Source organism: Chiloscyllium plagiosum, unplaced genomic scaffold (assembly GCF_037043375.1).
Source record: "Chiloscyllium plagiosum isolate Xiang-an unplaced genomic scaffold, Cpla_swu_hap1 HiC_scaffold_12, whole genome shotgun sequence".
NCBI classification, from domain to species: Eukaryota; Metazoa; Chordata; class Chondrichthyes; order Orectolobiformes; family Hemiscylliidae; genus Chiloscyllium; species Chiloscyllium plagiosum.
The window spans coordinates 34670132-34685327 of record NW_028270150.1 but is presented as its reverse complement, the minus strand read 5'-3'; the positions used below and the strand labels follow the sequence as shown (position 1 = coordinate 34685327).

The window sequence follows — 15196 nt, the reverse complement described above, 5'->3', positions numbered from 1 at the left end:
GTCCTGGACCACTGAAGTGTTCCCCAACTAGGAGGGAACCCTCAACATATTGTCTAGCTATCACCATTGTTAACAGCTAACCTGAGAATGCAACTTTTTAAAAAAAAAAAATGGTTTTGTGATTTACACCTGAAAGAAGTGAAACTATCACTGTATTCTAACAGATGAAAGGCTTAACAGACAATCAATTTTTCAATGTATAATTTCAGTTACATCACACTGTAAATTTTTGCTATAAATTCTGTGTGTTAGGTTTGAGCTCTCCACTACCACCTGATGAAGGAGCGTCGCTCCGAAAGCTAGTGTGCTTCCGATTAAACATGTTGGACTATAACCTGGTGTTGTGATTTTTTAACTTTATTGTGGACAAGTAGTGCTGTCCACTTTTCTGTTCTAAAGAGCGCACGTTTTGTGATCTCATACCATGTCTTTCTCTCTTTTAAATCTATGATTAATTTAATCCTGTGTGTTGCTGTCTCTCTGCCAACAGACGCATTTACATGCCTCACTGTAAAGAGATTTCAATCATCTTTTGTTATCCTGATTCTACCTTAGGGATATTAGCTTCTCCAAAGTTGTTTCAGCCTTCAGTAAGATCTGTCCCTGAAGGCAAAAAAAGATGCAAAATGTGCCTGAGTTAGTCTTGTGTTTTTGCACTTGTGCTTAAGTTACTAATTACATACATTTTTGAGTCTGGGATCTTGCTGAATACAGTTTGGTCAAGAAATAAAATCTTCAGAGGGTCTTTTAGTCACTCTTCCAGAAGAACAATCAGATTTCACCCTGATCTCACAGCAAAAGTGTTTCTGAAACAGGAGACTAGAGCTAAGCAGCTTGTTCTGTAGCAGGCTTTCTTAAATTGAAATCCAAACACAAACTCCCCGCCTGCAAACACACATGGAAGACTGGTGTCCTTTTCATTGACCTTTCCCAAAAAAAATCTACACAGCTCCTTAATTCTTCAAACTCAGTCCACAAAAATGATTAAATATGAAGTGTCCTCACAACACTAGGGACACTGATCCCTGTTTTGCCATCCTCACCGTAGCCCATCTTCTCAACCTCAACATTTTCTTGGGGCAAATGCAAGCAGACAGCAGGGAATAAGTTTGAGACTTCGGGTTTGCTGTAAACAAAATTGAGACAAAACGTTCTAACCTCAATGTTAGGTTGTCTTTAGCTGATGTTGGCTAATTCCTTGGAAAAGAGGATAAACTTTGTTTGCCGAACGCTCCCTTAAAATTTAATGAACATTTCTGAGACCTGAAATGAAAAGCTTTCACTCAATCTAGCTTTATCATTTTTCAAATTGAGATATTTTTCTTTCCAAGATATGTGAAACAAACTAAGTGTAACTCTTTATTGCTAATGCTGTAAGGAATATGCATTTCCAAATTTTTTTTAAAAAATACAGGTTCTCTGGGCTGTTTCATAAACTTCTACTTGTTGCTTTATTGCAGCTTCAAAACGAATTTATTCAGAATGGCAGCAAGAACTTCAGATTTGTTCCAATTATTTTCCCAGGAGCTAACATGGTAAGTATGGAGGAAGTAGGAACTGTAAAATTTGGACAGCTTACATCTGATCAGAAGACTGATTAACCTCTTCCCGGGGAGATTTACAAATGCTGTTGGGGTAGATTTAAACTAGTTTGACCTGAGGATGGAATCCTGACAATCAATCTTTCAGAGTAGAGAGACTACAAATTAGAAGTGAAAATGCAAGTGAGTCTGGAAAGTTTTGGTTAAGAAAGAAGTGAGTTTAGTGTATTTAGGTTGAATTGAATATATTTTAGTGCAAGGAGCCTGAAGAATAAAGTAGATGAGCTAAAGGGAATGTTTCAAGATTGATCTAGGAACCAATCATAGCAATGAGGAGTGATTGTCAAATGAGGCCTTATAGGTAGAAGTAAAGAACACAAAAGGGAATATCTACTGTCAGGTGTGTACTATAGGTCCCCAAACAGTCAGGGAAAGACAAGATCAAATATGAAATCAAATTTCAAAGAAATGCAGGAATTGTAGGGGTTTTTCCCAAATATTGACTAGCATAATTTATTATGCAAGGAGAGAGGGAACAAAACTTGTAAATTGCATTCAGTAAAACCTTTTAGCCAGTAGGGAGAAAGCCCAATGAGGGAGGGGCTATCCTGGACCCAGTATTCAGAAATGAGCTCAGGCAAGTGAAAGGCACATCAGAAACAACATTGAGATTGTGACCATAACTCGGTTAGATCTGGATGTAGGTTTGCTCACTGAGCTGGAAGGTTCGGTTTCAGACATTTCATCACCCTACTAGGTAACATCAGTGAGCGTCCGGATGAAGCACTGGTGGTATGGCCCACTCTGTATGTGTGTTTCGATTTCCTTGGGTTGGTGATGTCATTTCCTGTTATGTTTCTCAGTGGGTGGTAAATGAGATCCAAGTCAGTGTTTGTTGATAGAATTCTGGTTGGAATGCCATGCTTCCAGCTTAGCGAGCAAACCTACATCCAAACCAACAACCTGAGCTACAAACCTTCTTAAAACTTGCTAACTTGGTTGATCTAGAATGGTTATGGAGATGGATAAGGATGGGTCAGGAATAAATATTCTAAACTGGGTAAAGGTGCATTTTAGTAAGGCAGCCTATGATTTGACCCAAGTGGATTGGGAGGAACAGCTACTTGAAGATAAAACTGTGTCACAATAGTGTGAGGCATTCAAGGAGGACATGGTGAGAGTACAAGGTTGTATTCTATCTAATATACCATAAAAACAAAAGGTGGGACCAAGACTGAAGAAGCCTGAATGTCAAGCACATAAGGTGCATAAAAGTTAGAATTAAGAAAAAGGAACTTAAAGTCTATACCAAGAGCTCAATGCAGTAGCAATCCTAGGGAAGTATAAAAAGTGCATATGGGACCTTGAAAGGAAAATAGGAAAGCAAACAGTGCGTGAGAAAGCATTGGCAGATAGAATAAAAGTAAACAGGGTTTTTTTTTCCCAATAGAAAACAACAGAATAGCTAGGGAAAGAGTAGGCCCCATAGAGGTAATTGGTATGTGAACACAATCTTCAGTGAATATTTTATTGGTCTTCATACTGGAAAAGGACAATGCAGGTATAGGCATCAAGGGTGGAGGACTTTGAAATTTTGGAAGAAATTGAGAGAAGGAAGATAGTGAGAGTTTAAAAGCCTTAAGAATGGATAATTTTTCAGAACCAGATGAGATTTTTCCAGACTGTTGAAAGAGGCAAAGGAAGAGATATCAGGGCATTAGCAGTACTTCTTACGTCATCTCTGTCCATAGTTGAGGTCTGAGAGATTCAAAGGATTGCTAATCTTGTCCCGTTAGTTCAAAACAAAAGGAGGAACTGAAAGGCCAGGAAATTACTGCCCTTTCTTACCTCAGTAGGGAAATTATTAAAAATTGTGGGAGACAGAATGCATTGGAAAGACATTATTTCTGATTAATCAATTATGTCGAGGGAAGGTAATGTTTGACAAATTTGATAACTTTTTTATGAGGTGATAGTCAGGAGTGTTGATGAGGGTGATGCATTTTGGGAAGTGCAGCATTTCCATTTCCAAGCAAAATCACATGTCTGTCTGCTCCTGAAGACTATTGAATTGGCAAAGATGGTTCATTAAAAGATACTGCTAAGGGGTTGTAATGATTGGCTTCCAGCATTCTCAATTACCTGCATTTATCAGGCATTTCCCGCCAGACGTAGTCGACGATGCCCTCCACCGCATCTCTTCCACTTCCCGCTCCTCCGTCCTTGAGCCCCGCTCCTCCAACCGCCACCAGGACAGAACCCCACTGGTCCTCACCTACCACCTCATCAACCTCCATGTACAACGTATCATCCGCCGTCATTTCCGCCACCTCCAAACGGACCCCACCACCAGGGATATATTTCCCTCCCCTCCCCTATCAGCGTTCCAAAAAGACCACTCCCTCTGTGACTCCCTCGTCAGGTCCACACCCCCCACCAACCCAACCTCCACTCCCGGCACCTTCCCCTGCAACCGCAAGAAATGCAAAACTTGCGCCCACACCTCCCCCCTTACTTCCCCCCAAGGGACACTTCCATATCCGCCACAAATTCACCTGCACCTCCACACACATCATCTATTGCATCCGCTGCACCCGATGTGGCCTCCTCTATATTGGGGAGACAGGCCGCCTACTTGCGGAACGTTTCAGAGAACACCTCTGGGACACCCGGATCAACCAACCCAACCACCCCGTAGCCCAACACTTTAACTCCCCCTCTCACTCCACCAAGGACATGCAGGTCCTTGGACTCCTCCATCGCCAGACCATGGCAACACGACGGTTGGCGGAAGAGCGCCTCATCTTCTGCCTGGGAACCCTCCAACCACAAGGGATGAACTCAGATTTCTCCAGTTTCCTCATTTCCCCTCCCCCCACCTTGTCTCAGTCAAATCCCTCGAACTCAGCACCGCCTTCCTAACCTGCAATCTTCTTCCTGACCTCTCTGCCCCATCCCACTCCGGCCTATCACCGTCACCTTGACCTCCCTCCACTTATCGCATTCCCAACGTCCCTCCCCCAAGTCCCTCCTCCCTACCTTTTATCTTAGCCTGCTGGACACACTTTCCTCATTCCTGAAGAAGGGCTTATGCCCGAAACGTCGATTTTCCTGTCCCTTGGATGCTGCCTGACCTGCTGCGCTTTTCCAGCAACACATTTTCAGCTTTGTCAGGCATTACCCAGTTACCGCAACATTTTGCCATTGACCTAAGTTTTGCTAAAGCTCCACGATCAAATGCCTTTGTCAAGGATAGCAATTCTCCTCCCTGCTTCAGCATTCGTCTCACAATTGTGATTTAATCAAAGTTTTGATGTAATCAGGAACTAAGCAGCAATAGCAAACGGGTTATTGACAATAGATGCTGCTAATTAGCAGCATTGATTACATTTTCCATCTTTGTTTTGCTGATTGGATAAGGTTGATAAGGTGATAATTGTTGAAAGTTGTTATACAGCCATTAATATTGACACTTCCACACTGAAAGTGAAATAGAGACTATATAACTGCAAAATAATGTCAAAAATAAAGATTTTTCCAAAACTTAGTTCTCACTGCAGCGGGTTTGAGTAAGCATTTAAACAATTACAGGCATTTAAATAATTATTAACTCCTTATCACTTTATACAAATTTGGCAATTTAGATGTTTAACCATTTTATCCAATATAAGCTTCTGTTTGCTGTGATTGAGCATATAAAAGTCAAGAGGCTGCATGTTTGAAGGAACAGCTTTAATTAGGGGTCAAAGATTATAAATGGAGAAGGAAAGTGAAATCCGAGTAGAGAACAAGGTGCCTGAAATTATTGCAATGAGTGCAGAGGGAGGAATAGCGAATTAGATTTTGAAGGAGATCTGAGTAAGAGAAATGTTCAGAAGAGAAACAGATGCGAGAGGAGTAGTGGGAAGAATTGAGGCCTTGGGAGTCAGCATCCTAATGTCACAAAGTGATTGGCCAGAGCATGTAGGAGCAAGGAGCTTGGTGAAAAAGCATTATTGGCATAGTGGACCAGTAATCCAGAACCTCTAGGTAATGCTCTGAGGAGAGGGATTCAAATCCACAATGGCACATGGAGAAATTTGCAAAGAACAAAAACTTTACTGCCCAGGAACAGGCCCTTCAGCCCTCCAAGCCTGAGCCGATCCAAATCTACTGTCTAAACCTGTTGCCCAATTCCTGAGCATCTGTATCCCTCTGCTCCCCACCTATTCATGCATCTGTCCAGACGCATCTTAAATGAATCTATCGTGCCTGCCTCTACCACCTCTGCTAGCAATGCGTTCCAGGCGCCCACCACCCTCTGTGTGAAGTAGTTGCCGCGTGTATCCCCCTTAAACCTTCCACCTCTCACCTTGAAAGTGTGATCTCTCATTATTGAATCCTTCACGCTGGGAAAAAGCTTGTCTCTCTCCACCCTGTCTATACCCTTAAGATTTTGTAAACTTCAATCAGATCCCCCCTCAATCTCCTTTTCTCTAATGCAAACAAACCTAACCTACTCAACCTCTCTTCGTAGCTAGCACCTTCCATACCAGGCAACATCCTCATACTCTGCACCCTCTCCAAAGCAGCCACATCCTTTTGGTAATGTGGCGACCAGAACTGGACACCGTATTCTAAATGCAGCCAAACCAATGTTGTGTACAATTTTAACATGAATTGCCAGCTCTTATACTCAATAAAAATCTGGCAAAGTTAGCTTAATGCTGACTATGTAACCATTACTGATTATCATAAAACCTATCGGGCTCATTCATCTCCATTAGGAAGGAAATCTGCCATCTTTACCTGATCTGGGTAACATATAACTTCAGACTCTCAGCAATGTGGTTGATTCTTAACTGCCCTGTGGATGATAAATGCTGACCTCACCAGTGATGCCCACATCCCAGGAATGATTTTTAAAAAATAATGGAATGGTCAACAATAAGCAATATGCTAGTCAAAGCCAGGGTGTCACTTCAGTCATTCAGAACTCCTCCAGCAGAATAATCTCTCTTAGAGCCTCAAATGTCCTATCTTTTTTTTAGGGCATGTACCCATCGATCTAAATGATTATGTTAAATTCTTTTGAACTCAACACAAGTCTGACCTGGTTTCTTCTTTGTGTTTCTGAACCGCTGTCAATATGCTTCTGGTACCAATTCGTAAGCAGTTAAAATAGCCTGTTTAACCTCTTCATAATCTCTTGACCCCTCATCTGACAGTGTGGCACTAGCTCTGTCTACCAGTTTAGTTGGGCCTAGCATTACCCAAAAATCCTCAATCCACTCCATCTGCCTAGCCAATTTTTCAAACGAAATAAAGAAGGCTTCAACATATTTCTCATAATATATTATCACAGCCTTCTCTTCTAATCTCCATCCTGTTAACTTGACTTTGCTGACTAGGTTGCAACTTCACAAGTTCAAATTTTCTCTCCCTTTTCTTCTCTCTCTTTGCTCAGCAAAGAACCTTCTCTCTGTCTCTTTTCCTCTCTCTCTCTGTTATCTTCTAACTCCATTTTCCTCAATTGCAATTTAAGTTTTTCTACTTCTACTGCACTTGGCTCTTTCTCTGATACACCTCAATGTTTGACTCGTTCTCTTACAATTTCAGCTTTACTTTTGTCCTTGGTTAAACCCAAATCTAATTTCTTTGCTAATTCTAAAAGTATGGCCTTTTTCTTTTTTTCTAAACTTCCTTGGCAAATTTGAGAATCATCTTCAAATCCTCTTCAGTAATTTTAAGAGTTGTTTCTCTCACTTTTAATTTAATCCGCCACAAGTCACCAAAAGTAAAGATCTAGGACACTAACCTGCAGGTGTTTAAATCTGCTGGGAATTTTAGTTCTCCCAATTCTACTCCAATCTGTCTAAACCAGTTCAAATCCCGGATGTGTCCCCAATCTGTTACAACACGGAGTAAACTCACAGCTTAATTTAAAACTAGCGACACAGAAAAGATTTATCCCATGCAGTAATCTGTAAAAATTCAAATTGGCCAAGGACTAGTTAAAGTAAAAATTATCAACTTTATTTCTTAAAGTATAACAGAATAATTAACTAACAATGATTTACAACTTCTTCCTCTAACCTTTTTTTTTTTAACCTTCCCTTCTATAAGTCTAGTCTAATAAAACATTCAATTGCGATTTACAAAACAAAACTTCTCACCTCAAAACTAAGTAGCTTTCGTTTTCTGACTTTTGGCCGCCTTTTTTCCTCCATGGGGATTCTGCTTCCCAGGTTACTGATCAATAAAGGTACTTTTAAGAGAGCTATTTTTCAGGCAGTTTTTTTACATGCTGGTGGCTTAGTAGTTCTCTCAACTGTTCAATTTTCCCCTGTCTTATACCCCAAAAGCATCAGATTGTGTCATTGGCTTTTAAGATTGTCAAAATACTGAATTCAAACTGGATTGGAGTTTGGTATTTTTCAGGGTATAATTTAAACTGATTGGCCTAATTCAAATCTGTTTTGTCGTTTCCAGGCAACCAGCTAATTTAGCTTTCAACCAAGTGTTACATTGTTACCGTATTGAGAACACTTGGGTAGCTCTACCAGCTTTTAACTTTCTTACATGTACAGTACACCCACATCTTCATAACACCTGAGTAGGGCCATCCTTGAGTAAATTGTCTTTCTGGAGGGAAATGTGGGAAATCCAATGATTGTTGAGTTGTGGGACGATTCAGAAGCAGCCGTGGGTGCACTGATTAAAATGTAGAAGTCTAATGAGAATAACCCCAAACTGGTACTTTACTGGATGGGTAGTTGTATTGTTTCTCAAAAGGAAACAGTCTCAAATGGGTAGATTGACCTTTTTGGAGAATGCTGACAAAACAGAGAAACAGGTAGATTGTAGGTTTATTGAAGACCAGTCTACTCCTGGGAAGGTAGAAGTCTTTTTTCATGACTGAGTTGTGTGATAAGAATCCAAGAAATAAAGAGTGAATAGAAAGGATGACTGGTTAAAAGCAAAGTAGACAGGAGATCTCAAGAAGAGAAAAAAAATGAAAGAGAACTAAATGGAATATGCCTAAGTGGAAGCCACAATACACAAGAATGGACATGGAATTGGAGTTACATTGATATTGTAAATATTGGAGTAGACAGATCCTGGCTCTAAATGGAGAAGAGGAATTTAGGGAGAGAGATGAAAATGTATGTTGGATGAAATTGAATTGAATAGAGGCCGGCTATAAATAAGGTTGCAGCTGGAGAACCAAAGAGTGTTGATTGTAGGCTAAGAGGTTAATCCTGTAGTCTGATACTGTATTTATTAATGTACTAATACTCAAATTAATAAATAGATGAACTTGCTTTCAATATCTGTTCAATTTCAGTAAAATGTAGGCATACCGTCCTGCATAAAACCCTGATAAATCTTGTTGAACTAATTGGGACCAGTCCAGAGTACATTGCTTCTCTAAATTATATTAAAAACTGCATTGAAGTATTGAGATTTAATTATGAGAGCTGAATAAATTATAATCAGTGATTCATTCTAGTTGTAATAAACAGTATGGTCACTTTATTAACAGCATGACAGCTGGCACTTTGAACAGATTGCAGATGCTGACTTTTTAAATTAAAAATGGGTTATTATTTGTTCAGAATCATGTTCCTTCATGGCTACAAAATACACACGTCTACCGTTGGCCAGTGCAAACCCAGGATATTCTACGACGACTGATGCGCCTGGAAAAATACAATCCTCCTCCAGTTGGTGAACTTCCGACTATCATTCAGAAATCCATATAATCTCAGCTTGATCTTGCTGTAGTAATATCATAAAACAAACTCTTGCTAATTACATGGCATTTTTTTTGTGGCTAAGAATAACCAATTTTCAGACCTTCATGGAAATTCATTTCTTCAAAATATTTCAAACGTGTTGAATTCAGCCACAAAGCAATAACTTTGTATCATTGAAAAATGATAAAATTGTGGCCACAACACATGATGTTTATTCCAAGATTTGCTTCAGCTTGATGTATATCAAGTGCATTTGTTGTAAACGTGACTTACTTGCTAAATGAGATGTAACATTAAACAGGTAGCATTTCTGAAACATTTAAGCTGACATCTTATTTCAGAGCTCAGTTTTCATGGCATTTCTCTCTAGTCATGTTTACTGATGTCACCAGTGATCTGACACTAATAATGAGGATTAAATAGCTGAAGTGATCATGATGAGAGACAGCAAAATATTCACATTAAAATATATGTCCTCATATATACATCAAAGTTACGCAAGTGCAAAGAAAATTGGGTAAATATTTGACGTGAACCTTTACTATGAAGAGCTTAGAATATAAAAGTAAGGAAGTATCAGTGCAATTCTCTAAAAGACCTTTTGTGAGGCCATATCTGGCATAATGTGCATAGTTCTGGTCTGTTTGCCAAATGAAAGATGAACTTGCCTCAGGGAGGAGTGTCATAAGGATCACCTGAGATGTATTCCAGGTCGTCCTGTGAAGATAGATTGAGTGCTGGAAAGTTCGTTTTTGTGGTTGGGGAAGCTAGAATCTGCAAATAAACCATAGACCCTTAGTCTCAGGTTAAGACTTAGATAAAAAGATTCTTTACTCAGTTGTGAATGTTAGGAATTATTTTACACTTGAGGATACTGAATGCTCAGTAATTGAGTATGTTTATGATTAATGTTAATAGATTTTTTTTGGATCTTGAGGGAATTAATACGGGGATAGTTAGGATAGACAATCTGAGGTATGAGATCATCCATGATGCTCAGTGACCTATCTCTATTCTTTATGTTCTCAAGTAGGTTCAAACAGCTTGTTGAACAGCCAAGTTTGCCCAAATAAATGAAAATTTAATACAGGACAAACAGTGCCTGTATTAATATCTATGGAATGCAAAGTGGATAACAGTTGTTGACAGGTATTAACAGCTGGCTGCATATCAAACCATAAATGTGATGGGAATTATCATTTCTTATGGTCACGATGTGAACTGCTGTGATTTTTTTTTCAGCTTTTGTCAAACCTAATAGAACAGGATATTACACTGAAAGCCATAAATCTACTTAAAAACACATCTGCAGATAAAACCACAAAAGAGTATCTATGCAAAAAACTATGAAAACCACCAAAGAATTTGAGATGTAAATTTAACAGTTCTCACGGTAAACGTTTATATTAGAAACCTCTCTCATCTACATTTAGAAACCATCTAAAATAAATAATTTTCAAAGCAAAGTAACCTTCCTCTATTTTTCCAGCCTACTTACACATTAATTTTGTATTTTCTGTTCACATTCTAACCATCTTTTATTTCCTTCATGGCAAACGCACACGTAGTATTAAAAATAACAAGTGAGATATTAGCCCTATCTACGTACATAAAAATATGCCATAATTTGCAGTAGCAGTGCGTGTAACAGTGCCAGCCATTACTTAAACTTACCCCTGAAGCCTTCAGCTCAAAAACATCGCAGCAAGAGGGCATGGTATCTAGGAACTGAATGAACAGGGAAAACAACAGGGTATCTTTACAGATTGGGAAATAAGAACTGAGAGAGACGGTATAAAATTTGAATTTAGTGCCATATATGCTTATAATAAATATGCATGATTAGGGAAGTTCATTTGCAATCATTAACACTGAAAACAGAATGATGCACAGTGCATGTAATAACTTTACTTGCAAATTGTTACAAGCAAGGTTGCACCAATTACTGGCAAGTCTCACTCTTGCACCGGTCACAACAATGTTAAAATTTAATCTAGATGATATGGCTAATCATATAGGCCTTATACTGTATTAGGTTTAGATTAGATTAGATTCCTACAGTGTGGAAATGGGTCCTTTGGCCCAACAAGTCCACACTGATCCTCTGAAGAGTAACCCACCCAGACTCAACTCCCTCTGACTAATGCACCTAACACTATGGACAGTTTAGCAGAGCCAATTCACCTAATCTGCACATCTTTGGATTGTGGGAGGAAACCCACGCAGACATGGGGAGAACAAGCAAACTCCACACAGATAGTTGCCTGAAGCTGGAATTGAACCTGGGTCCCTGGCATTGTGAGGCAGCAGTGCTAACCACCGTGCCACCCATAGTATTATGAATGTCAGCCATTTTTTTTTTGTTAACAAAAGGACAGCTAGTTTATTACATATAAAACTTAGCAAAGATACAACAATATAGGGAAGTATAATCTGCATTCTAACATCTCAAAATTAACATGAGGTGATTATTGGTCATAGGCAATCTTTTCTTGAACACCCTCCAGAGCACATTAATAACTGGAATTGAGATCAATCCCATAGATTTCTCTGAATTCCTTTCCAGATGCTGCTGGCACTGGGTCAGCAGATCTTATTAAAGCTTCACAAGGGATTATGTTGCTTCACTTTTGATGACCTGCCCTTGAAATTTCACCTCCAAAATGTGACTCCGTCTTGGGCTATCCTACTGACTGCTTACAGGCTGCTGGTTCACCTTCCCTTTTCTGTGTCTATACACCCTGAATCCTGGAAACTGTGCTCCAGCACTTATTCATGTATAACTCCAGCTTCACACAAAATTAGTGTTGCCCAGGTTTTTTTTTCCTGAATTCTAATTTTGCTCAGTTGGTTAAGAAAACATTGCTTGTTTATTTCCTTCATGTCACGGACTATTATTGATGCACACCATCCTCCAATTCCCACAGGTTTTTAAAAATTTTTAACTCTAGCCCTTAGCTGTGTGCACTGCTTCCCAAGATATTTTCATGAATTATGACTTCGTACAGCTATTCAACTACTCTCAACTTCCAATTCTGCCTTAACTATATGTAGAATTTCTACAGTGTGGAAGCAGGCCATTTTAAGTCCACACTGACCCCTGCAGAGAGCATCCCACCCAAAACCAATCCCCTACCTATCCCTGTAACTCTACATTTCCCATGGCCTATCCACCTAACCTGCATATCTTTGGAATGTGGGGGTAAACTGGAGTACCGAGCAAACCCACACAGACATTGGGAGAATGTGCAAACTCCGCACAGCCTGTCACCCTTGAGTGACATTGAATCTGTGTTCCTGCTACTGAGAGGCAGTAGTGCTAACAACTAACCAATATTTATTCCTGAATTCTGATTATACAGAGCCAGTGGCCCCAGTATGCTGTTTTGGCAGTGTATTTCCACATGGAGCCTGCCACTGTATGCTCATCATTGCAGTTAATAAATAGAATTAACATTCTGTGGTGAGTTTAATGACAAGAGCAGCACATTCCTTTTCAAACCCATATAGGTTGGCTAGGGGCTATTTCTGTTCTTTGCAAACGTATAGCTAACTTGTAGCACCTTTTGGACATTCATTTTTAATTGCACTATGACATTGCTGTACTGTTTATCCATAAATAACAAATACCATTAGTTGTAGCTTTGACAGTAATTTCTATACACTTTACAATAAATGTTATGTTACAAATGTAAGCCCATTTCCTCCTCTATGTTAGTCTCAAGCTTTTCTCTTCAAGGGTTCTTTATTCTTTTATGAATTACAACTTGCGGCCAGCCGACCCAATGCTTTTATCTAGACCATGTGATCCTGGGTGAACCTGCAAGGACAAAGGCAACAAACACAGGGGAACATTACCACCTGCAAAGTTGTCACCAAACCACATACCCTCTTGGATCCATATATCTATCACACTTTCGCTGTCACTAGGTCAAAATCCCTTTTCAACTGTGCTGTGGGTGTGTTTGCATATTGACTGCAGTAGTTCAAGAACATGGCTCTCAATCTTTCTTGAAAGCAATTAGACACGGACAATAAATGCTTGCCCAGCCAGTGGCACTCACATAAAAAATCCTGTACAGGACTACAACGGCTTTTTAATGAATCCAGGCTACAAATTCTATTAGTCCAGATGGCAGAGAATTTGGTACTTGCTCCTTCCTAACCAATATAACTGGTCTGAATGGACAATTTATGCATTTATTGCAGTACTGTGCTGAGCTATGAAGACCAGGATGATCATTCAGCCAAATTGGATTTGGGATTTAGTTGGCTGATATGTACCTTGCATAGCAATAGGGAAGCAATTTATCCCCTATTCTGTGGCTTTCAAGAAAGGGTGGAATCTGATGAGAGTTACATCTCGGTTTATTCAATATCTGCTTGAAGGAAAGTAATATTTAACTGTTGCATAATAACAGGCCTGATCTGATGTCTTATTGAATAATTCACTCTGGGTCTGAATTCACACAAGACCAATAACCACATGGTCTGCTAACAGTTGTGGAACTATGAAACAAAAAAAACAGAAATCATTGGAAAAGTTCAACAGGTTTGGCAGCATCTGTGGAGAAAATTTGGTTAGTATTTCAGGTCCAGTGTCCCTTGCTCAGAACCTCAGTTGCTGCTGGACTTCCTGAACTATTCCAGCAATTTCTGCTTTTGTTTCTGGCTTTCAGAATCTGCAGTTCTTTCCGTTTTTAGTAGTGGAGCTATTCTGCCCTGCATAAGTCATTACATTCACAACACCACTTCTGTTGTTTGACTGTTGTGATGGGCATGATATCTCATTTTCGTGTAATTGATGCAGAGCAGTTATACAAAATTCTATGCCAAAAGTGTTGCTTTATTCCCCCCATTGTGCTTTAAATATGAAGCATTTCAACTGGTGCTGTATTTGTGGGAGTTTTTTTTGTTTTAACTATCCATGATTGATTGAAGTGTTATTTTGAGGTGTTGTAGGACACCACATATGGTGGTATAGAGTATTCTCACTGCTGAGTGGAGTCCACAAATCAGGACAAACCATTCAGCTGCCTTCAAAGCTCACTTGACAATAACTTTAAAGAAGTATGACCTAAACTCTGGAAGCATATTTTCTACATAATATCTGACCTACAATTAGTGCTTAGCCTGCGTAGGAGACAATGAAGGGGATACATAGCTTTTGCGAATAGAAGTTATTTGATAAATATCTGTCAACAACAATTTTGCATGTTTTCATAAACTTTGTTTAATCCAGAATTTAATGGAATTGGAATTCTGTGATTTACACACTATAAAATAACCATGGGATGTGTTACTGCAATTAGTGCAGCTTTGTTAATGCAGTGAAATTGAATATCAAGAGCTTAACTCTTGATATATTGCTCTGCTATTATCTAAAATAATTGAATGTACTTTGTATGTTTTTGAATGTAGTGAGTTGAATAAATTAAACTTTTACCAATGTCTGAGTGTTTCTGCTTATATTCTCTTAAAATTCTTTGGGATCTGCTTATTGTTGGCAAGATGATGATGGTGTTGGAGACTTTTCTTGACAGTGTGCAGTCCAGCTTGTGAAGCTACTCCCACAATACAGTTGGGCAGGGAGTTCTAGAAGTTTATTTTGGAGGCAGCGAAAGAACAGGCAGATTTGAGTGTTTTTGCTGCTGTACCCATTCAGACAAATGGAGAATATTGTATCATAATTCTTATGGAGAAAGTGAGGACTGATTCCTGATGAAGAGCTTATGCTTGAAACATCGACTCTCCTGCTTGTCGGATGCTGCCTGACCGATTGTGCTTTTCCAGCACCATACTTTTTGACTCATAATCTTTATGCCTTGCACACGGTAGATGGGCATTACGAAGTTAGGCAATGAGCCACACAGCCAACACTTTGCATCTGAACTCTAACGCTACTAGCACTTGTGT

At 39.4% G+C, this 15196-nt stretch overlaps 1 protein-coding gene across 3 annotated transcripts in view; it reads left to right on the top strand.

Moving 5' to 3' along the window:
- LOC122555309 (E3 ubiquitin ligase TRAF3IP2-like) overlaps positions 1 to 14733 on the top strand; it is a 71441-nt gene extending 56708 nt beyond the window's left edge. For all 3 annotated transcript variants that reach the window (XM_043701176.2, XM_087992612.1, XM_087992611.1), the window contains 2 exons: positions 1461 to 1535; positions 9140 to 14733. In XM_043701176.2, the coding sequence (XP_043557111.1) occupies positions 1461 to 1535; positions 9140 to 9286 (222 nt within the window). In that variant the 3' untranslated portion in view covers positions 9287 to 14733. The remainder of the gene's footprint in view (positions 1 to 1460; positions 1536 to 9139) is intronic.
- The last annotated feature ends 463 nt before the right edge of the window (positions 14734 to 15196 follow it).